Here is a 22,680-nt window from a genome sequence, read left to right on the forward strand (position 1 = left end):
AACCGTTGGAAAAATCGGTCTGGTATCTTGCTTACAGGGTTCCTAGCAGCCTTACCATGGGAGTAAAGAAGGTCACCTCCCAGCAGGTGCAGGAACCTCAAGATATTTTGGGGACCTCAAAGAGAGGAATTCACCCAAATCTATAGGTATTGCAGGCAAAGTCTGATGGCAAGTATTTAGCTTGTCTTCTTAGCCTCAAGAGGCTGTTAAAAGTTCAATTTGAAATTCCTTATAAGTTCCAACAAAGCAAATTTAACCAAAAAAAAAGCCAATCACTATTCTTGCCATGCTTATGTGAACAATTAGGTCAACTTTGTTAAAACTGGACTTATTTTACAAACAAATGAGTCTTTGTTTTGCTATCATTGAAAATGAGTGATTTTAGAAAAATTGTTCTAGTAACACACCTTCGTGGGTGTTAAATTCTAGTTCTGAATTAAGAGTCTTTGAGGGTCTGTTTGCCTGTTAAACTGGACTAAAGCCTTGCTGGGTGCTCGGCTTCCACGAAGAGTGGCCCTTAGAAGGGGCTTTAAGCCCCTGTGCTATGTTATTTGGAAGATTCTTTCTACACCTGTCATGACTTAGGAATTCCTGACAGGACTCACGTTAGGGAGCTGGACACTCTCCAGTATGTTCAATCCATGTTTGCTTCCAGCAGGCTGATGTGCCCCACAGCTGTGCCCTTATGCCGCCTGAGTCCTGGGCGGGTGGTGCAGGCACCCACAGGACCAACGCCAGCCTTGGTAGGGCCACACGAGGTACTGCTGACCACCCCTTCTTCAGTGAAGCTACAGGGAAGGAAGCTGGGGATCCATCGCACTCGAATTACAGGATCCACAGGGTCCCTACACCTGTCCAGCAAGGACAACCACCAAAACAACCCCGCTTGCAGCAGCGAGCCTCTGACCGACCTGAAACTACTATTTAGGAGGGCTTGTCTGAAGAAATCGGTTGATAAATACAACAAGCTACCCGGTTACAACAAGCCTCCCCTAAGGCCCTAGATAAACCGAAGTCACATACACTGTAAGAACGCATAACCAAGGTACAAAAATCTTGCTAATGCAGAATGTTGGGTTTCAACCTGGAATTGAGGAGTACTTCTTTTTTTTTTTTTTAATATTTTTTAAGATTTTATTTATTTATTTGACAGAGAGATAGAGAGCACAAGTAGGCAGAGAGGCAGGCAGAGGGAGAGGGAGAAGCAGACTGTCCACTGAGCAGGGAGCCCAACGCAGGGCTCAATCCCAGGACCCTGGGATCATGACCTGAGACGAAGGCAGCCGCTTAACCGACTGAGCCACCCAGGCGCCCCTGAGGAGTATTTCTAAACAAGAGCAGGTTTCCATTCCTCTAACCCCAATCTCCGCCCCATTTCAGCAGGAAGTAAGTAGGTGGGTCATCGTCCCAATTCCCTCAAGAACGAGGAATGACCAAAAGACAGTGGGCTTGAAACCCAGAACCAGAGGGTTAGTGGGACGACCACACGCAGCAGCAACTTGTACCCAGACCTTTTTCGTGTGCTTTTCAACTTCCTGACTCCCTTCCTTCTCACCTCCTTTCTTCCCTTCTCCTCCCAAGGCTGCCTCTTGAATAAACTCTACCTTGCTGCATCCGCATGTGTCAGTCACTGTCTCTGCGGCACATGCGGCAGATGAACCTGGGTTCAGGGACATGCACAGTATCCACTGTGAGGAGTCAGACTCTAGTGCCTGGAAGAGCCCCGACCTGAGACCTGGGACTTGCTCCAATGACACTCCTGAGCAGTGGGGCGCACGTTCTCCCACCAGTACCAGGACGATGCCCACCTCTCATCACTCTTGCCAATACCTGAAAAGGTCAAACTTTTCACTGTTACCAATGTGATTATTTTAGTTTGCATTTCCTAGACTGTGACACAGGTTTTTTTTTTTTTTTTATCTATTCACTCACTGTGAGGGTTCCTTTAGCTGTGAACTTCTCGTCTCTGTGTCTTGCCTATATGACTACTAGGTCGCCTGTTTCTTACAAATCCGCAGTTCTTTATGACCTTGGCCAGCCCTCCGCAGTTACACCAGCTCCAGGAGGGCAGAGCTCGGGTCTGCTCGCGGCCGCACTCCCAGAACAGTGCCTAGCGCACAGCTGGCAAAACAAGCATCTCAAAGGATGTTCTTTAAAGGTTAACTAAATGTTGGCTATTATTTTATCACACTGAAGATTTACAACTTGATGTAATCAGAAATAACTGTTTAGGACTTCCCATTTTATGTCAAGGTTATTAAGAAAACCTTCCTCATCCTAAAGTATTTTTATAACATTTCTAAAACTGTTTTCTTACATTTAGGTCTTTATTTTTTAAGATTTTATTTATTCATGAGAGACAGACAGAGGCAGAGGGAGAAGCAGGCTCCCCACTGAGCAGGGAGCCCAATGCGGGACTCGTCCTGGGATCATGACCTGAGCTGAAGGCAGACGCTTCACCGACTGAGCCACCCAGACGCCCACATTTACGTCTTTAATCCAGCTGGAATTTATTATGAGGATATAAAGAATTTCACTTGACTTTTTCCACATGGAAAGCGAACTGCCTCAACACTGTTGGCTGACGAGTACATTCCTTCCCTACCCCTCTGTAATCCCTAGCTATTACATGTGAAGCTCCCACACACCCATGGGACTTTCTGGGAACTCCCATCGATCTGTCTCTTATGCTTTCCTTAGCATCTCTTTACACTCAGTCTGAATATCCATCCACGAGTTCCCACACCATGTTCTTCCTTAAATTGGCTAGTCCTGGGCTATTGTTCTTCCATACGAATTTTAGAATCAGTTTATCCAATTCCACCAGGCTCTAAATCCTATTGGCCACTGAACATACTCTTTAGGAAGAACTTCTATCTCCCATCCATAAATAGATCTTTAAGATGCAGAGGGATCCCACTGAGCAAATGAATCATTTCACGGTCTAACAGTTTCTAAAAGCCAAAAAAAACAAAACAGACCTTTAAAATCCCAAACATCATGGGAAAATTAAGTCTTCCTACATGGACACAGTGAGAGCACAGTGCCCCGGTGGGATGAGATGACTATCCATCTGGCCCAAGGCGTGATTCAACAGCACGTGGCAGACTCTCCCACTCCCCCAAATCTTGCTGGTGGATCCAAAACTGCCTAACAGCTTCCCTCCTAGACTGTAAATTCCACGAGATCATGGAGCATATTACTTGTCTTGTTACCTCTACTCCTTAGTGCTAACTACAGTGCTTGGCTCTATAAATCTAGTTTGTCAACAGCGTGAACAGGTGAATCAATAAAGCCACCTCCACTCTTTCGTGACATCCTGGGGGTCCACTACATCCACGGGTATGAGGACAGTAGCTGCTGGGAAACACCATCATCCAGGGAACTGCCAAGGGGCTTACATCACACTGTCAAGTGTGGGCAGGGGGACCCGTGCAGCCGTGGCAAACACTATCCAGAGGAAGAAAAACAAAACTCACTCCAAAGCTTCATTTGAACCCCCAGCCTTCAGGAACCCACAGGCCCCTGATACCACTACCTCTGCATCCCTTCTTTAAATGTTTCCAGGCCGCTTTGGTTTTAAACGCACTGGGTCCTCACTAGCAGTAGGGTCCTCACCCACGACTTCCCGGGGGCAATCCTGTTCTCATCCCTGTCGCACAGATGAGGGCATGAGAGTTGAGAAATGAGGTCACTTATGCAAAAGCTCCCAGAGGTAGACCACAGCAGACGTGGGGCTCCAACCCAGGTCTAGGTCCAGAACCTGTGTTCTTAGACCACCAAGCAACAGTGAGGCTCCCTCTCTCTCCTGCAATCTGTAGATACAAAGCTCCATGACAAGGAGGCACGTGACAACAGAACTCCACCATGAGTACTGCCGAATGAATGAGTGCATGCATGCCACAACCCCCATGTTCTTTCTCAGATGCCAGTTCTCCCCCCACCAATACCTCCCTCCTGGAGTCGAACATCTAGATGACCAGAAACCGCCTCAGAGGACCCCCATACTCTCCAGTGCACGATACAGTTACCCCGTCAGGCCATCCAGACCCTTCTCTAACCCCCTCCTCTCGGTGCAGGTACAACCCTGCGTCAGCTTTCCAGGTCAGGCCACGGAAGCACAGAGTGATGAGTGACTTGCCCACAAGGTGTCGGGCTGGGAGAACTGAGCTGTGAGCCAAGAGGCAGTCTGATCCAGGGCCTGTGGAATCCAGCCCGGACCAGCCCCAGACCAGGACGGGGGCCACTTTCATCCAGCGGGCAAACACTTCCTGAGCACCAACGATGTGCTAGGCACCGTTCTGAGGATACACCTATGCCACTTGGATTAAGAATCTCGGACGCTGGGAGGTCGAGAAGCTGTCTGTGAGCAACGAGCGTGACTTCACAACACTTTATTCAATAATGTAATGATTCTCTTCACTTCCTCAAAGCTTAAAGAAACGAACAAAAAAGCTTCTGGGGATTAGCTAGATTTTCTAAGGGGGACAGAGAAAAAGGAGGCTGCCTGACCTACTCTTGGTTATAGAGACCAAAGTGGTTTCTCACTCTAGGTAGCAGGAACCAATGGCTCCCTTTTGTTCTAAAGCCTCAGCATGCAGGGCTCCCCCGTTCATGTGCTTTCATAGTCTCTAAATTATTACCCTAGTCCCCTGCCCCAGAGCCTTCAAAATCCCTACAGCCTTCCCCTCTGAGCATAGGGGGACTTAGCCACTTCCAAAGAGGATGTCTCCCAACAGATTCATAAGTTGTGATAAAAAGCAGAAGTATTTCCTTTCACGCAAGGGCTTTCGGACCCAAACATCTGCTCACACGGATGGGCCATGTTTCCGGGGCTCCCTCAGAGCCCTTCTGGGAGCAACAGATGTTTTCGAACCCAGCCTCAGTAAGGGGGAAGTATTTCTCTCAATTCCGTATGGGGAAAAATTCATGTTCCCCATAAAATGTACGCAATAACCAACTGATGAGCTTTGACTAGCTTTAAAAAGCCTTTCCGACTCTTCTGTGTAACTGGTAGGGTGGGACTCCCAGGTATACAATCTCGGTGAAGAATTTGGCAGTATCTAGAAAAATCACATATCCATTTATCCTTTACCTAGAAATTGAAATTCTGGAACGTATTCCTCAGGACGCACTGGCAAACCAGAAAATGACTCGTGCCTTGTGATGCCTCGTGGCATTATTCTTTAAGGCAAAAGACTGGAAAGAATGCAGTAGCCATCAGCGAGGGGCCACACCAATCACGATACACGGACCCAGTGAATATTCCGCAGCAGTCTCAAGGGAGGAGAAAGAATTCTATGAACTATTAACAGTGAGTGATCTCCATGCACATTTCTCAGTGACAAAGGGAGGTTCAGAAAGAACACTATCTAGAGAATGTTACCTTTCATGAAAAAGAATAGAAAAATTTATACATATTTGCTGATACTTGCAAAAAGGCATACCAAAGGATAAATCGAATACTAATTTTTAAAAGATAGCTATCAATGGTGGAGGGAGAGAATCTGAAGGGGACAAAGACAGAACGAGACTTTTACACTTGTTACAAAGTTCTAACATTGAAAACATTAATGTCTGATACATTCAAAAAAGATAATTAAGTCAAGGGTGCCTGGGTGGCTCAGTTGGTTAAGCAACTGCCTTCAGCTCAGGTCATGATCCTGGAGTCCCTGGATCGAGTCCCGCATCGGGCTCCCTGCTCGGCAGGAAGTCTGCTTCTCCCTCTGACCCTCCCCCCTCTCATGTGCTCTCTCTCATTCTCTCTCTCTCAAATAAATAAAATCGTTAAAAAAAAAAAAGATAATTAAGTCAAAAAGAAGCAAAGCAATCCTTGTAAAGACAGTAAACAGATATATCTTATTGTAATTACATTGGCGGATCTAACCACAGGGGAAAAAGAACTTACTTCAAGAGCCCTCAGGGCATGATATTCCTACCACACGTCTTTAGTGGAATATAGAGAAACGGAGCTGTTAGGAAATCTTAAATTCCATTCAGTATTCTGTTTACAGGAATACTGGTAGTACTTTATAACTGCTATCCACAGTAGAACAGTGTAAATAAGTAATCAATAAATACTGTCAGGAACCAAGATCTATACAACTATATAGAAAAGCAAATCTAGAATGTGGAACATTCTGTAGGACGCCTGACTCCAACACAAGAGCATTGGAAGGAAGAAGGGGTCTTAGACTGCTCTAAATTAAGAAACTTAAAAGACTTCACAACCCTGAATTTTGTTTGGACCCTGAGTTGAACAAAGCAACTCAAAAAAGGCATTTTTGAGACAATCACAAAAGTATGATTGTGGGTTGGGTAGCAGAATAAAATTTTTTTTTTAAAAGATTTTATTTATTTATTTGAGAGAGAGAGAGACAGAGAGAGAACATGAGAGGGGGGAGGGTCGGGAGGGTCAGAGGGAGAAGCAGACTCCCTGCCGAGCAGGGAGCCCGATGCGGGACTCGATCCAGGGACTCCAGGATCATGACCTGAGCCGAAGGCAGTCGCCTAACCAACTGAGCCACCCAGGCACCCAGAATTGCTATAAATTTTATAAGCTATGATAATGGCTTATCATAGCACTGTAATTACGGGGAAAAAAGGTCCATTTTTTTTTTTAGAGCTACATACTCCAGTTATATATAGGTATGATTTGTATGTAGTAATTCATTACTTTCTTGACTTTTAAATATCTCAGAATTTTCCTAAGTTAAAGTTAAAAACAATCCTATTTAACCCACATCGTGAGGTGGTATTACGGGTCTATAATACTTCCCGCTACAATGTGACAACTTGGTTCTGTGATAAGCCCAAGCACCCGTGCCGCACTATTTCTAGGAGAAAACCACACTACCCGTTCTAAAACTACTTACGATCAAAGTTTATACAAAAACTCCTGTTATAGGTAGACATTATTTGTACATACAAATTGTTAGAGTTGACCCTTAAACAACTTTGAAATGCATGGATCTACTTATACACAGATTTCTTAAAAGTATGATGCTGTAAATGCAATTTCTCTTCCTTATGGTATTCCTTTCTCTAGCTTACTTTATCCTAAGAATACCACATATAATACAGCTAACGTACAAAATATGTGTTAATCGACTGTTTATGTGATCAGTGAGGCTTCTGGTCAACAGTACGCTATTAGTTAAGTTTGGGGGGAGTCAAAAGTTACACACAGATTTTCAACTGAGTGGGGTATGGGCGGGGATTTATCTCTAAACCATGGGGCCAAATCCAGACCAGTCCCTGTTGCTGTCAATAAAGGTTTATTGGGACACAGCCACACTCACGCATTAATGACTTGCTTGCGGCTCCTCCGTGCCCTCACGGCAGAGTCGAGCCGATGCAACAAGAGATCACGTGGCCTGAAAAGCCTAAGATATTTACTGTCTGGCCCTTTCAAGAAAAAGCGTGCAAAGCTCTGCTCTAAGTCCTCTCTGGAAACTGCTGGGCGACCCAGGTGCCAGGAGGGACACGGCCAAACAAAGGGGCCCTGGCTCTGAGATGTGACACACGAGCCGTCACCCATGGCATGGCCCCGGTGAAGCAAAGCTGTTTGGAGAAACATGCAGCTGATTTCAAATTCCAGAAACATTCTTATGGCCAGATGGGCCCGTCTGGGAGAAGCTCAGAAGAAAAAAGTGCTACCAACACACAAGGTAGTCTGTCTTATGCAAGAAGCTTTTGCTGTTGTGACGGGACCTGGAGTGTTGGGCCGCAAAGCTTCCCCCTGAAAGGCTCTCACACCATCTTCCTCAAATATGTAAAGATAAATCCTGTCTGTTGCCTTGTTTACCATCCGTCTCTGCACCTGGAAGGGGGGCTAGGGGAGGGCAGGCGTTCTCTGGCCGCCATGTCACCTCCAGTGCCTAGAAACAGGTGCAGCACATACTCAAGAAACAGGCACTATTCAGTTCTGATGTCAGGGTTCTGCATCACGGCCACTGAACAGCGCCAGGAGTTCCACACCGGTTACTAAACAATGATTACTGCCCCACACGCCACCCCGCCCCGAGGTTCAAAGCTGTTGATGTCACTGCTCAGACTCCACAGCTCCTGATATTCTCACCTGCCTGAAGGAACATGAAATATGGTGCTTCGGCTGCACAAAATCTTTTCTGTTCTCCAGACAGCAACAGAAGAAAGAGTACCTTTTACACTTAAGTTTTAGGTTTTGGCTTAAGTATTTTCGGTTCAGGGAAAGATGGACCAAGTAACCACTGGGAGCTCAGATTTCTGTTCCTGTTTCCAACAGGGTTGAAAAGACTAACTGGCTTACACTGCAACCTGTGAAGGGCAGAAGAGAGCTGGAAATAAGACGGTGGGGAGCAGGTTGGTCTGTAGGGGGCCGAGTGAGTGCCGACACTTTCCTGCATCTTAGCCCATGACAAGAGGCCTAGTGCCTATTTGAATAGTCCTTCTCCCTCCCCGGGGACATTTTCCTTGGAAGAAATCTACTGTTGGCAGCAGCTGCTGGTTCACGAAGAACTAGGGAAGGGGAAGGAGGCAGTGTAGACACTGAAAACATTCTTGCTGGTGTGTTCCCAAGAGTGCTCAGCATAAACTGAGCAAGGGAGAAATTAAGAAACATATGAACAGTGGATATTTTAAAAATTAAAACTGAATCAGGAAAGAACTGAGAAGAGAACCCACATTTCTGTCTCTTTGATTACAACATTTCCTGCACTAGCCACGAGTCCCAAGAGAAGCCCTTCTCTTCCAGCCCAGGATCCTGAACCAAAGGCCTTTGAAGGCCACAGGTTGATCCCTTATTCACCCACCATTTGCGTCGACATGGATGGAACTGGAGGAGGGGATTATGCTGAGTGAAGTAAGTCAAGCAGAGAAACACAAGTATCATATGGTTTCACTCACACGTGGAACATAAGGAATAGCACGGAGGACCACAGCGGGAGGGAGAAATCTGAAGGGGGAGAAATCAGAGAGGGAGACGAACCATGAGAGACTCTGGACCCCAGGAAACAAACTGAGGGTTTCAGAGAGGAAGAGGGTGAGGGGAGGGGGTGGCAGGGGGTTGGGTATTGAGGAGGGCATGTGATGTGATGAGCACTGGGTGTTATACGTAACTAATGAATCACTGAACATCGAAACATCAAAAACTAATGATGTACCATACAGTGCCTAACTGAACATATAAAAAAATAAAATAAAATAAAAAATTAAAATTAAAAAATTTAAAAAAAATTTAAAAACCCAGTAAACTCTGAATGTTGCCAAATTAGCTTGTGTTACTGGCTCCTCTTACCCCAGCTAAAGTCAAAATGTTCTCCAAGGATTTGGTCATGATGAGACGCTTCTTGGCACGGGTTACTGCAACATATAGTAAATTCCATTCATCCTCAGAAAACGACTCTAAAGAAAGTGAAGGGAAGAAAGGTATTAGCTCAAAAGCCTGCTTACAAAATGTGTGTTCTCCTCTACACGTTCACTACCCGCCCCACCACCCCCACCAAGAAAACCACTCAAGACTTGCTGGTTGTACACACCAACTTCTCCTACAAGCACCAACTCCAAAAACAAACAAAAACCTAACAGACCAGTGGCACAAAATACTGAGTTTTAACCTGTGCTGCTACTGGTAAATCCCAGGAGCCTGTCCACAGGTCATTCAACACCCATCAGGTTCTCATTCATCCTCCCAGGTCTCTTCACGACAGCTGTGTGGGACTGCTGGGGAAACTGAGGCTCACAGAGGCCAAGTCACTTGGACACATGGGCCAAGGCTGAGCAAGGGCCCAGGAGCCAAACCCAAGGCTACTTGTCTCCAAAGTCCACGTTCTTCCCTTTTCCTGACACTCTCTCTCTCTCTCTTTGGAAATGTCTTGGGCTGTCACACGACAAGCAGAGAAGAAACACATATCCAAGGCTCTACCGTGTCCCTGAAGCCTGTCCCCTGACAGTCACCACACACCACAGCACAATGGTGAGAACGCGGCACCGAGCAGCTCATCCATGAACACAATGAAAGCTTTAAATGGGCAGATTGTATGCTATGTGAATTAGACCTTGATAAAGCTGTTCTAAGACAAAAAACAAAAAAAATATGCGAACATGCATTGGCCAGCAAGGGAAAAAAAAAAAAGTGGTAGTATATTAAATAAACTTTTCTTCCCCAATATGGAGCCACTGTTGCGGCTCCCGTGCCCCACTGTGCTCTAATTTACCTTCAGCAGCACACCTTTTTGTAATGTTACGGATATATTCATCAGAGACCAGGAGTTTTTACCATTTCTACTTTCAGCCTGCCAATGTACACTATGCCCCAAATTCTGAGCCCACGGTTAACAGAACGTTTGTTTGTTTCACATGGTTTAATTCTAAGATTTAAAACCAAAATAACCGCACGGATGCTCAGAAGATAACAACTTGCCTTGAGTATAAATTTACATAAAAGCAAACAAATGATACAAAGTGCTTACTTTTTTATGATTTCCTGGTCTCTTTAGTAAAAAGGAGATTTAATTTTAAAAAACAACACTTTGGGGACGCCTGGGTGGCTCAGTCGGTTAAACGTCCGACTCTTGATTTCGGCTCAGGTCACGACCTCAGGGTCCTGGGATCGAGCCCCGCGTCAGGTGCCGTGCTCAGCAGGGAGTCTGCTTGAGATTCTGGCCCTCCGCCGCTCCCCCACTCGCACATGCACACAGGCTCCCTGTCTCTCTCTCTCAAACAAACAAATGAAATCTTAAAAACAACATTTTGGAGAGCAGGTAAGTTGCTTCAAAGCTTTTATGGGGCTGGGCAGCCGATATCTGATGGTGGCACAGCCCCGACTGGGGGCTGAAACAGACCGACCCTAAGCACGACCACCCTACTCACAGCCCCGAGACAGGTGGGCCTGGAGGACTCGTTTTTCTCAAACACACGGTATAACAATAAAAAACCGAGAACTAGGAGGTGTTTTGTTTTTCTTCTAGAGGCACAGCACCCAACAGAAAGCAAGGCAAGCAAGGGAGGCACCGCAGGTGGGCGGCGCACAGACGCTCCTCACCAACTCTGAAGTGGGGCAGCTGTGCGAGGTTGTGCCTGGCACAAGGCACTTTCACAAAATCATCCAACACATGCACGGTGTCAAACTCCAAGCCTTTGGCTTTGTGCACAGTGCCCAAGATGTACTCTGGAAAAGAGAGCACACAGTTAGATGGGGGCTTGGCAGGGAAAGGCAGGAGAGAGGAAGAGACAAGTGTGCCCTTCCTGCCACGCTCCTAAAACTAACGGCGCTTCCACGACCCTTCCTTACCCGCATGTCGCTGGGGGCGGGCAAGAAACGAGAGTCAAGAGAAAAGAAAAAGAGAAAGAGAGAGAGAGAGAGAAAGATGGAAAGATGGGGAAGTAGCAAATTCAGCACAGGTGGGTTAGTACGTCAGAATCACATTCCAGAGTCCACAGGGACTTGCCCAGCCCCTGCAGTCTGCAGGCAAAGGGACGGAGCCAAGAGAGCACTGAGTCGCTTGCCCAGACTCGCACCCAGCAACAGACCCCACGACAGAAGGGCCCCCAAGGAAGAGTGGCAGCTCTGCTCCCCTTCCCCCCCAGGCTCCCCAGGAGTGCTGCAGAGCCCCGTCGGGCACCCCCGGAGATCCCTGCAGGAAGAGGACCATCCGACTGCCCTCCTGCTGGGATGTGAAGAACCCAAGTTCTCCTCACCTGCAAAGTCCAGGTCTTCTATGTGGCACTTCTCAATCCTCTGCACCAGTTCTGGAATCCGGATGTTATACTTCTCAACGACTGCAATCTTGGCTTCCAGCTCCTTGTCCTCGGCTGCAGTCACATACCTCTTGAAGCCACTGAAGCCTTCTTTGTGCACCCATCTTCTAATAAACTTGTCTTTAATAACGAGGTTCTCTAAGGAGAACACGCATTCGGGTTAATATGACAGGGCTCCACTAAGCTCCAGCGGCAGCAGCTCCACATTCCTAGCCAACAGCAGGGCAAGCCTGGGAGATCCGGGTTCTAGTCCCGACTGCATCACTAACCTGCTGTGTGACCCTGGGCAAGTCAGAAAGGACCTGTGCTTTAGCCTCTCCGTCTCCAAACTGAGGCTCAAGGGCCCAACCCTTGACATCCTTACCTACTTCACAGGGATGTGAAATAGCGCAGTGTGGAAAAGAAATACGCTACAGGATGTTAGAAATGACCATCTGGGGCCCATGCAGAGGTTTCGGTGGGTAAAGGTGCCCAGGCAGACAGAAAGATGGTGAGGGAAGACAGCCTAAGGGACCGACAATAGGAAGAAATTCAGCCTCCTGAGAGAAGGGTCTGGAAAGAGCTCTCAGTACCTCTGCACCAGGAGGCCTCGGGCATCCCACTCTTGATGGGAAGAGAGCCACACTAGCTCCACCCTTCTCCAGGAGGAAAATACGAATGCTGACTCAGAGCAAGCCTAGCCTTCTCCCGTCCCTCGTCACTGGAGTGCTTCCGTCCACTGCACCGGCCAGGAGGGTACTCACGTTTCTTCCGTTCTTCCTCCGGCTGAAGAAGGATCCAAATATCAATGATTCTGTCCAATCCAAAGGATTTAATCCCCTGAAAAAGTTTTTTGGTGGGATTTTTGGTTTTTTGCTGTTTTCCGTTTTGTTTTGTTATTGTTGTTATTTTAACAAAACAAAGGAAAGCAAACGTAGAGATGGGATTTTGAAATGAGATGTTTTCTTGGAAACGGATCTCAAATCGCACCCAAAGCAAACAGACAGCGGGGAACTTCATCAAGCACAAAAGCACTAGGCTATCACAAAGCCTGAGCACTCAGGATTCTCAAATGCTAAGTCCTGGCTGCTACCTCAAACTCTTCCTCTGTTTAAAAAGAAAAGGAGGGCGCCTGGGTGGCTCAGTCGTTAAGCGTCTGCCTTCGGCTCAGGTCATGATCCCAGGGTCCTGAGATCGAGTCCCGCATCGGGCTCCCTGCCTGGCAGGAAGCCTGTTTCTCCCTCTGCCACTCCCCCTGCTTGTGTTCCTGCTCTCACTGTCTCTGTCTCTGTCAAATAAATGAATAAAATCTTTAAAAAAATAAAAGAAATAAAAGAAAAAAAGAAAAAAGAAAAAGGAGGGGAGAGGGAGGCAAGAATCAGCTGCATGTTGCTTTCTGGTCCAAAAGGGGGAACCAAAACCATCTACCTTCCAGGAACAGAAAAATGGCCACGATGGAGGCCATGAGGACACCTGAACAGGACGTGTGGAGTCCTGTTCTAGAAGGATGTGTGATGTATGTTCTAGAAGGTTAGCTCCTGCAGGAGGGGGACTGCCTGTGTTAGAGTGTAGCCCATTCTACCTAGAAGCATGTGCTGAGCACTGCCCGGGACCACGGCGCCACACTCCAAGGATTTGTCCTCATTTGGCGAAGGGACACGTAAACCGTTAACATAAAACAGAGACTGAAATAAGCCAGCATGTATTATAGCTGGAAAGCAGATGTGATCACGAGTGTGGACACATGCTTCAGACAACACGTGGGCGTGACGGAAGGGCCACAACGCCTACTGTCTGCTACGTCCGGCGTGGGCCACAGTCCAAGAGTGCTATTTTCTTACAATGACAAAAATGCCCAAATTACACTATAACTACTAGATGAATTACTACAGTCATTAATGGAACAATGTGAAAGAAAAGATGCTTAAGTATTGAGTAAAAAAATGCACACGTTTGTATGTACGCTATAATTGCAATTATGTAGAAATGTGTGTCTATAAAGACAAAGATGTAAATAGCAAAAGGGAAAATTATTATCTGAAATACTGAGATTTAGGGTGATTTTTTTTCCCCTCTTAATTTCCAAAATTTCTGTAACGTGGCTATCTAATCTTTATCCATAAAGAAGAGAAAACTCAGCACATCTCCTGATTATGATTCACTGAGTGTATTTATTGAGTGCCCACATAGTAAGCCCTCAGAAAACACTGTTTTTCACAAAAGAAGTGAATGTCTTTTAGTCCTATCGCTTTGTCTTGAAGAGTTAGAAATGTCATACACGTGTCGCTTCATCCTAACTTCCCCGTGAACCAGGTAAAGGAAAGGCATGATTTTTGTCTTAGAGATGGAGAGAATGAGGCACACGAAGTTGTGACTTGCCGCAAGCCACACAAAGTTAGTGACAGAACCAGAGCTAGAACCCAGGTATGCACACCCTCTACATGGAGCCCGCTCACACTTCCCAGCTGTGTTGGCAGCTCCCCTGTTCTTACGCTAACGAACACCACACACCACAACACTCGCAGGTAGCCAGCGGGCAGCCTCGTTGGCAGGGCCAAAGATGAGAAGGGCGTTAGTGTTTTAAAGAGTGGGAAGAAAGGATCCTTAGTCCTTACTGGGTCTTTATAGGAACATCTGGCCTACATCATCAGAACAGCCCGGGGCAAAGACTTGAGTCACGGCGCAGATGGTGCCCCAAACCCCAGATGCTTGCTTGTGTAATAATCCTAATGAAGCCGAATATTTTCATTGGCTAGGCTTGTGCAGGAAGCAGTCAACGGAAATGTACTCTCACCCCAATCAGATGTATCCTCGCAGGGACTTCTCCTTCGGTCACCCGCACAGCCTCATCAAACACGTTGGCATTGGTCCGGGACAACAGGGCCACCTGGCCTTTGGCATCACCTCTAATGCCACCTTTTGGGAGAGAGCACAAACTCTGTGGCAAAACCAAATAAACAGGAAAACTAATTTTTGGAACAAACAAATGAAGACTAACTGAAAGCCTTACTCTGATGGTTTCCTCCAACCAAAGTCTTTTTCCTTACTCGCTTGCAGACATCCAAGATAGTAGCTCCCACATACGCTATTTCCACGCCAAACCTGAAACTCTGTGGGAAAATGACAAAACAAACGGAGTCAACAACCCCTCCCTGAAGTAGGTTAGCACATTTCTGTCCCCGTGAGTCCCGGCCTAGCCAAACCCAACTGTTGATTCCTGACTCATAAACCCACTCACAATCAAATGATCACTGACTTGACTTCTAAGCTTTCAGAACTGCAGCTTCCATCCTGAAACCTTCAGGTTACTATCTTCCTTTACGCCTTGCCCCCAAATCCAAATCTGGGCAATTCTCCCACCACGGGACCTAGACTATTTTTCTCACCACTGCTACCAGCCCAGCTCAGCAAGCTGAACCCCATGCCTCCCTCACTTGGTCTCTCCCTCCCACGGCCAGATGCGTCTCTATGCCTCTGTCAGATGACTCTTGCCCACAAATCTTCATCAGGCCACAACCTTGCTACAAAACAGGAAGAAGGTGATGCGTGCACTCTGAACAGCCCTCACAGCCCGGACAGTCTTGTTTCCTTTCATTTCCCAAGACCAATGGAAAACTTCTCTTTTAATCAAATCTACCCTTCCTTCCAAATCAACGCAAATGAAAAAGCGTAAATTAAACAAAAGACTGAGGGTGGGCCGGGGGGTTTCTCCTCTCGCCTCAGAGACTCCCTCAACATTAATTTAAAACAGCCGCCCCACACAGCCAACCCCAAGCACCTTCACTTCCTGAGCATTCCCTGCGCTCCCCGCCTTGGCGCAGGGGAAAACAGTCTCCTACCCTTCAAAACACGGCCCCATACCCTACTTCCTTGATCACTGCGGCTGGAAAAACACCAGACTCATGGTACTTATTGCCCTTTTCCATGCACTTATGACTTAAAGTAATAAACTACGATGTGCTTTGGTGAACATCAGTAATACTTAGGAAAACACAAGACTTTAGACAAATAGTACTTTGTTGCTACAGGACCATTCTGAGTGAGCCATAACCCAGAACATAAAATAAAATACCCATGAGTCCACGCTGATATAAACAAATGATTGAGTAAGTGAGAAAGAAGATAAAAATCTTCTTTGCAGAGGAATTCTCAATAATTTATGTAGATACCCCAACAGCCTCCCACAGACAGGTACTGGAAAAGGGAGGATCGTGACAGCTTTCTCAGACAGCTGAGGACGCCAGGAGTTGTCACGCTCACGGTGGCAGACACAAGTTTTCCAGATTTTTATTTCACTTGAAAGCAAGAATTTTATCTTGGGCAACAGACATTTGTCGGTTGTCTTCCTTGAAGTCACAGCTCACTTGCTTCATTTCTGAGAGAATGCCAAAGGCCCGAGTCTGTCAGCTGCTCTTTCAAGTACGGACAGCAACGACAAACACATCCAGCTGAGCTCACAGCTCAATCCCAAGAGTGCTCTCGGTCAGACAGCCAACACACATCCACGTGCAGAAGCGCTTTATTCACACCTGCCGCTTGCTCGCACACAATACTAGAGACACACCCAAGGGCCAGCAGTCCATCCAGTCTGCTGTCACACCAGGACGTTCCGGAGGGAACCGCTTTTGTTTGTTTGACTCTGAGTGCGTCGCAAGAAGAGCACAATGATCGCCAGCACCATGTGGTGCCACCACCTTGGCTCACGGGAAGGCGTCAGCAGTGCAAATGTGAACACAGGGACAATGGCCCACGCGAGCGTTGTGAACACGGTTTTGACTTTGCAGACCCCCTGAGAGCCACAGAGAACCACTGCTTAGAAGGAAGGATCTGCTACGTACTGGGCGCCTGGCACAGGGTAACCACGGGAAAGCGAGGGTGGGGAACCACAATGCTTGCTTCTACAGTTCTGGGCACTGGGAAGCAGAGAGAGCTCTTACCTGTGTGAGATAGAAGACGTGCGTGTGAGGGACTGTAAACAGAGCATTGACTGCACCACGGAAGGTATAGATCTGTTGATGTGGGTCCCCTACAAAGATTTTCCCACATGGCTGAGACAGAACTATGTTCATGATAGCTGCAACCAATAAGAGGGACAGTAAGAGAGCTGAAGGAATGCCAACTCACAGAGCAAAAAGAAACCATATTTACGACAGAAAGATGAAAACGCTTCATGAAACGAAGCCGGGGCATGCTGGACAACAGAGTTGTCTTTCCCTGCAGGATACGCAGGCAATGCAAAGAAACAACTGTATAATGGACAAGAGAAACCATTTCTAAGCCTAGGAATGCAGATTATTTTTAGTCCCGGATAAATGATGGAGTCTAAAAAAAAACCACATAAGCAAATAAAAAATGAGGCAAATTGTCTTCTCTAACATTGTAACTCAAAGCTCAAAAATGAACCCACAAAGGCACACTATTTTCTATCAGCCACTTGAAAAACACACAACACAAACTGTCCGCTCTAAGTTGACTAGCTTTTCCTACTCAGCATGAGTCTAGGTCCCAATCGCCTGACGACCTATCCTTAGTCAATGTTTTAAGAATAACCGAAGCAAAACATTTACAGAAAAATAAATTTGCCTTGAGTGGTAGGGGGGGCGGTAAAGGACAACTGCTGAAATCCAAAGTGAAATAATAAAGGATTTCTGTGTGACTAAATGACCATTTGCTCCTCTTCTTTATGACAAATAAGAATAATCAATTTATTTCACATGTATGTCCTCTTACATAATCACGACGTTGTTTCTATGTGTTTGAGACTACTGATGTCCTGAATAGTTTATCACCTGGGGTACAGTCCTGGGCCTCATCCACAAAGATGGCGTCAAAAGAGGCAAGCAAAGGCTTGCTCAGCTGCCAGAGTTTCAAATAGCCTAAAAGAAGGGGGCAGTAAGAGTCAGAACTCGCAAGCAGAGCAGTCACATTTAACAGGTATCAAGAGGTGGGAACTGGCATACCATCATGAGTCATTTGGTAAGCCTCTTCTTTGCATTCCCCCAACTTCCGCATGTTGTCCCAGAGTCGGCTGGCTTCAAGGACACCGTTCTAGAAAGCAAGTGATATGGCAAGTCATAGTTTAAGACCCTGGAAAAGACACCTCCTGAAATCACTTTCATTCTCACATACAGAGGTCCAAACGAAGGCACCATCAAAACACAGTGCCCCCCTAACCTTCCTCCGCCTCCATGACAGCCTTTGAACAATGTCAAGTGCAGAGATGAGTAAGAAGCTGGGGCCATCCCAAGCCCCGTGATAAAGGATCGCTCAAAGAGTACAAGATCTGGGGTGGTTGGGGAGGGGGGAAGAGCACAAGATATGATGAACCAGATAAGGCTAGATTCGTTCTCTAGATTTATGACTGACCACTAAGTCATACAAAGAATGGCCAATGATTGAAAAGACGAGAAAAATCAGAAAAGAGATTCCTTATCTTTAGATTCTATATCCTGCAGACCCAATGACAATCTCCTACAAACCTTTGGGTAGAAGGAGCCTCATCTGTTGAATTAAGAGGACCAGTGTGCAGATTAAGTAACATGTCTGAGTCCTCTTCACAGAAAATACTACACCTCACGGCTACCACAGGCCTGGGAGTCAGACTGCCTGCTAGCAGTTTTGAAGAAATGAAAGACAAGCAGAACAGTGTATCATGTGTATCATGTCGGCTCTTCTCATTTATCCTTGATCCCTGACACTGAAGATATTTAGATACTCACCAGCTTCTCACTCTGTTCAACCATGACTCTCTGTCCTTGGCTGTTCTTACACCAGATAGGCACATGATCAATAGTCAGCTCCTCGTCGGCCGAGGCAAAGAAGTTTTCTAAAGTCTTACATACTAGCTTGGCCCTTATGAATCCACCTTTCCCTTCAGCGAGGACAGAATTGACCATGAAGGGGGTCAACTTGAAGAGATTCAATTTCTTCTTTAATTGGTACCTGTAATACACATCCCAAGTGAACAATATTTGACTGTTACCACTGCAATATGGTATTTAAGTGTCTCCCCCCACTCCAACCCCCTTCCCTACAGTGATACCACCTGGCCACCTTAAATGTCACAATAGGTTAAGGGTAAACAAAAGCCAGAGAAGTTGAACAAGGTCCACGCAAGATTTGAAATGGCTTCATCCAGCTTTCAGGAATTCTCAGATAATAACCCAGAAGATGGAGTGGCTCACGGCAGATGCCATTACGCCATGGTGTGGACTAGATTCCAAGAGGTCCCTAAGGGGACACTCGAGTTCCCTGAAGCTCTCCCATCCAAGGGAATGCTAGTTCAGAGGCCCCAGGAGGCCCAGACGAGCGCCCGTCAGCGGAGTGTCCCCCCACCACCTCATCCAAGGGAAGCCTATCCATCAGACTGGTGAGAGCCTGCACGCCAGACCAGGCATTTGGACCTTCTGTGCCTCAGAGAAATGAGAACGTTCACCTCAGTAAGACACTATTATTTGCAAACAACATATTTTTTCAGGTTAAAGTGCAAATCACTAAAGATCTTTCTATTTCCTGCCTATAAGTGGAGCTGAACGCATTCCATTTTCTCAGTGTTGCTGTGTCTAAGTTCATATGTAATCACGACAATCACAATGGGAAAACCAGGAATTAGACGACGATGGTGGTAGCGCCAATGCTCACTTCCGCCCGACGTGTCCATAGGCCATGGAGTGAAAGGTTTTGCAGATGACATTGCTGGGGAAGACCAGCTCGGCCTGCTTTGCGATGCTCTTGTTGAATGTCACATACAGAAACCTGCTCTCAGACCACTTCTCAGCATACTTGACCAGGGTAGAGGTCTTCCCGGTGCCTGGGGAAGCCAAGAGGAAAGGAGGTGACCCTCTGACCAGGAAAAACTGTTCCAAAGGATGCCCTAATCAGGTCTTATCCATGCTTATCCTGCTTGAGACCAGACCATGACAAGTTTTTCAATGCTGGTAAGGCGTAGTGAAAAGAGCGGCAGATTCTAAGCCAGATTAACCTGGGCTGGGATCGTGGCTCCTGGTTCTAGCTGAGCAGTGAAGGACGAGCCACTCGACTTCACTGACCATCAGTGTACTCCTCAGCCATGCGTGGGTAATGCTGACCTTGTAGGGTCTGGCAGGATAAAGGCAATCATCAGGTACCCAGCAGAGGGACTCAGTAAGAATACCTATTGCTGGCCTAGGCATCAGTAATGCTTCAATGGCAAGAGCATGCAAGTGAGATTCAAGGATGCTTCTGGCCCATTCTGAGCTCTCCAGTGTGCCCTGTCCCTCCACCATTCGTTCGTTCAGTTATCATTCACTTAACAAGTACTTACGAGCACCTACTCCACGCTCAGCTGTATGCTAAGCACTGGGAGTATGTTTAAAAAAAAACCATAAAGCAAGGTTCCTGTACTACAATCTCATTGGGAAAACAATACCAACACAATTGAGACAATGAGAGTATAATGACAACACAGTAGACCAAAAAAAGAGTATGAATTTGGAAACAAAAAATCTCACCTGTAAAAGAAGAAAAATAGTACCTCTTTCACTACATAACAGGGCTACTGCTGTGAAGATTAATGACACGGTGCAGAAGTCTTTATAAAATGTGTGTGTTGGCTATACTTATTAAATAATTGGGCACCAAATAGTTAATACAGATGATTAGTTACAGTAAGAATTCAGAGATCACATAGGACTCAAATGGCTAAAGAAGCCTCCACCAAGAAGAAACAGCAATGCTGGGAGTCAGACAGACCATGGCAAAGAAGGTGGGTGGGGGGCGGGGGAAGGCATGCTCTGGGAGAGAAACAGACCCAGCTATGAATTCTAAGTTCTCCACTTATTTGCTTTTAACCTGGGGCAAATCATTGTAATTTCTCTGAGCTTCAGATCCTTACCTATAAAACAGAGATAACTAACCAACCTTCCAGAATGTTGTTAGGATTTAGCACAGTGCCAGGCACTGAATGAATGGTTGCTATTGTTTGTTTGTAGGATATTTAGGCAGAAAAGAAGGAGGAAGGAATTCCAGGTAGAAAATAGTATGAGCAAAGGCTCAGACAAAAGGATAACCAAGTACTTTAGGAGACTGTAAGCACAATTAGTTGACTAAAGCAGGAGAATTACAGACAGCATATTTAGGAATGTAGGTTAGAATCCAGTGCAGGGAGAACCTCCCAGACTTTACCTGACAGAAATCAGGGAGCTACGGAAACACAGCCTGCCTCTCCGTGAACAATCAGTGCCTGAGCATATACAACGATAAATGACAGGTTGGGTCAATCCTGGTGGTATCTATCCCACAAACTAATTCCTATGAATTATCTGTCCAACCAGGAACTTCAGTGTGGATGCTCCCTGGAGTGGTAAAACAACAACAAAAAAAGAAAAAACCAAACATTCCTTAACTGCTTTTAAAATTATTTAATTGGGATGCCTGGGTGGCTCAGTCAGTGAAGCATTTGCCTTCGGCTCAGGTCATGATCCCAGGGTCCTGGGATCGAGTCCTACATCAGGCTCCTCGCTCAGTAGGGAGCCTGCTTCTCCCTCTGCCTGCCACTCCCCCTGCTTCTGCTTGCGCTCTCTCTCTCTGACAAATAAATAAAAATAAAATCTTTTTTAAAAAGTAAATTAATTAATTAATTTAATTTAATTTAATAATTTAACTGCAGTAGCTGGATAATAGACCAAGGTAAAGAAATTCTGGCAGGTAGTAGGGAAGAGGGATGCAGGGATAAGAGGCATGAACCTGACTCTCTAATCCAGGAATGGTGAGCTCCCTTACCTGCAAATGCCATAATCTTTACCACCTGGAGAGGTTCCATCTTGTGGCTCAGAATCAGCTGTTGTTCATGTGTAAGTTGGATGGCTGTTTTCTTGCTATAATCATTACAGAAGAGAAATTAGAAAAATAAAAAGGAATTCCAAAGACCAGGTGATAGACTGTCACAAAGCAAACAGGCAGATCAGAGGAACAAAATTAACCAAATGAAAGGCCTCCCCTTGGGGTGATAAACATGTTCCAAAGCCAGTTAATGATGCTGGTTGCACATTTAGTAAATTTACTGAAAATCACTGAATTGTACAATTAAAATGGGTGAATTTTATGTAATGTAAATTATACCTCAATGAAATTGTTAAGACAAAATACCTCTCCTCCTTAAGTATAAGAAGGAACCGAGAATAGAATAGAAGACAAAACACACACACAAACCCCTATATACATACCCTGGCCAAACTGATGGTTCCTCTTTAACTTGTCTGGCCTGAGTACAGGAATTCTCCTGAAGATACAGGCAATAGAAAATGTGGTAGTGAATCCTAATAGGGAAAAAGCAGATTTAGAGATTTTCAAATTAAGTCACAATCTCTATCTTGTTTTCCCTTAGATGTATTTGGACTCCTTACCATTTCTAAAAAGAAAATACCTACCAATATTTTATGGAAAAAAGGAAGGAAGGAAAGGAAAGGAAAGGAAGAAAGAGTGAGAGAGAGAGAGAGAAAGAAAGAAAGAAAAAGGAAGGAAGGAAAGAAGGAAGGAAGGGATTTTAAATATACCTAGAGCTGACCAAGGCCCTCTTGGAAAGCCCAGCTCTGGAAAGGTGCCTGGCTCCCGTGTGTAATGGCAAAGGAGAGAGACCAGGACATGCTATTTGGGGAACAAGGCACTAGCTGTGACCCTAAGAGACAAATAATCATAAAAGCACTAAGAACCAGCTGAGGGGCGCCTGGGTGTCTCAGTCGTTAAGCGTCTGCCTTCGGCTCAGGTCATGATCCTGGGGTCCTGGGATCGAGCCCCGCGTTGGGCCCCCTGCTCAGCGGGGAGTCTGCTTCTCCCTCTGCCTCTGCCCCTCCCAATGCTTGTGCGCTAGTGTGTGCGTGCACATTCTCTCTCTCTCTGTCAAACAAATAAATAAAATCTTAAAAAAAAAAAGAACCAGCTGAAAACAAATGTAAATTCTACTCCGAGCAGTGCGATTTTTGTTCG

General features: G+C 46.1%; 1 protein-coding gene across 4 annotated transcripts in view; it reads right to left on the reverse strand.

Annotated features, from left to right (window-relative positions):
* The window catches only part of FBH1 (F-box DNA helicase 1), a 52,501-nt gene that overhangs the window by 7,373 nt on the left and 22,448 nt on the right, over positions 1-22,680 (reverse strand). For 3 of the 4 annotated variants that reach the window (XM_045874470.3, XM_045874469.3, XM_045874468.3), the window contains 13 exons: positions 21,921-22,013; positions 21,478-21,572; positions 19,360-19,528; positions 18,438-18,660; positions 17,679-17,766; positions 17,508-17,594; positions 16,656-16,792; positions 14,729-14,828; positions 14,513-14,634; positions 12,483-12,558; positions 11,680-11,877; positions 11,024-11,149; positions 9,278-9,384 (listed from right to left, as the gene is read on the reverse strand). In XM_045874470.3, coding sequence (XP_045730426.1) covers positions 9,278-9,384; positions 11,024-11,149; positions 11,680-11,877; positions 12,483-12,558; positions 14,513-14,634; positions 14,729-14,828; positions 16,656-16,792; positions 17,508-17,594; positions 17,679-17,766; positions 18,438-18,660; positions 19,360-19,528; positions 21,478-21,572; positions 21,921-22,013 — 1,621 coding nt within the window. Of the gene's footprint in view, positions 1-9,277; positions 9,385-11,023; positions 11,150-11,679; positions 11,878-12,482; positions 12,559-14,512; positions 14,635-14,728; positions 14,829-16,655; positions 16,793-17,507; positions 17,595-17,678; positions 17,767-18,437; positions 18,661-19,359; positions 19,529-21,477; positions 21,573-21,920; positions 22,014-22,680 lie in introns of those variants that run through there. The other variant, XR_010411722.1, reaches the window with a different exon arrangement.

The sequence above is a fragment of the Mirounga angustirostris genome, unplaced genomic scaffold, assembly GCF_029215605.1.
Source record: "Mirounga angustirostris isolate CCGP_5_RB_7025 unplaced genomic scaffold, mMirAng1.0.hap1 SCAF_5, whole genome shotgun sequence".
Classification (NCBI taxonomy): Eukaryota; Metazoa; Chordata; class Mammalia; order Carnivora; family Phocidae; genus Mirounga; species Mirounga angustirostris.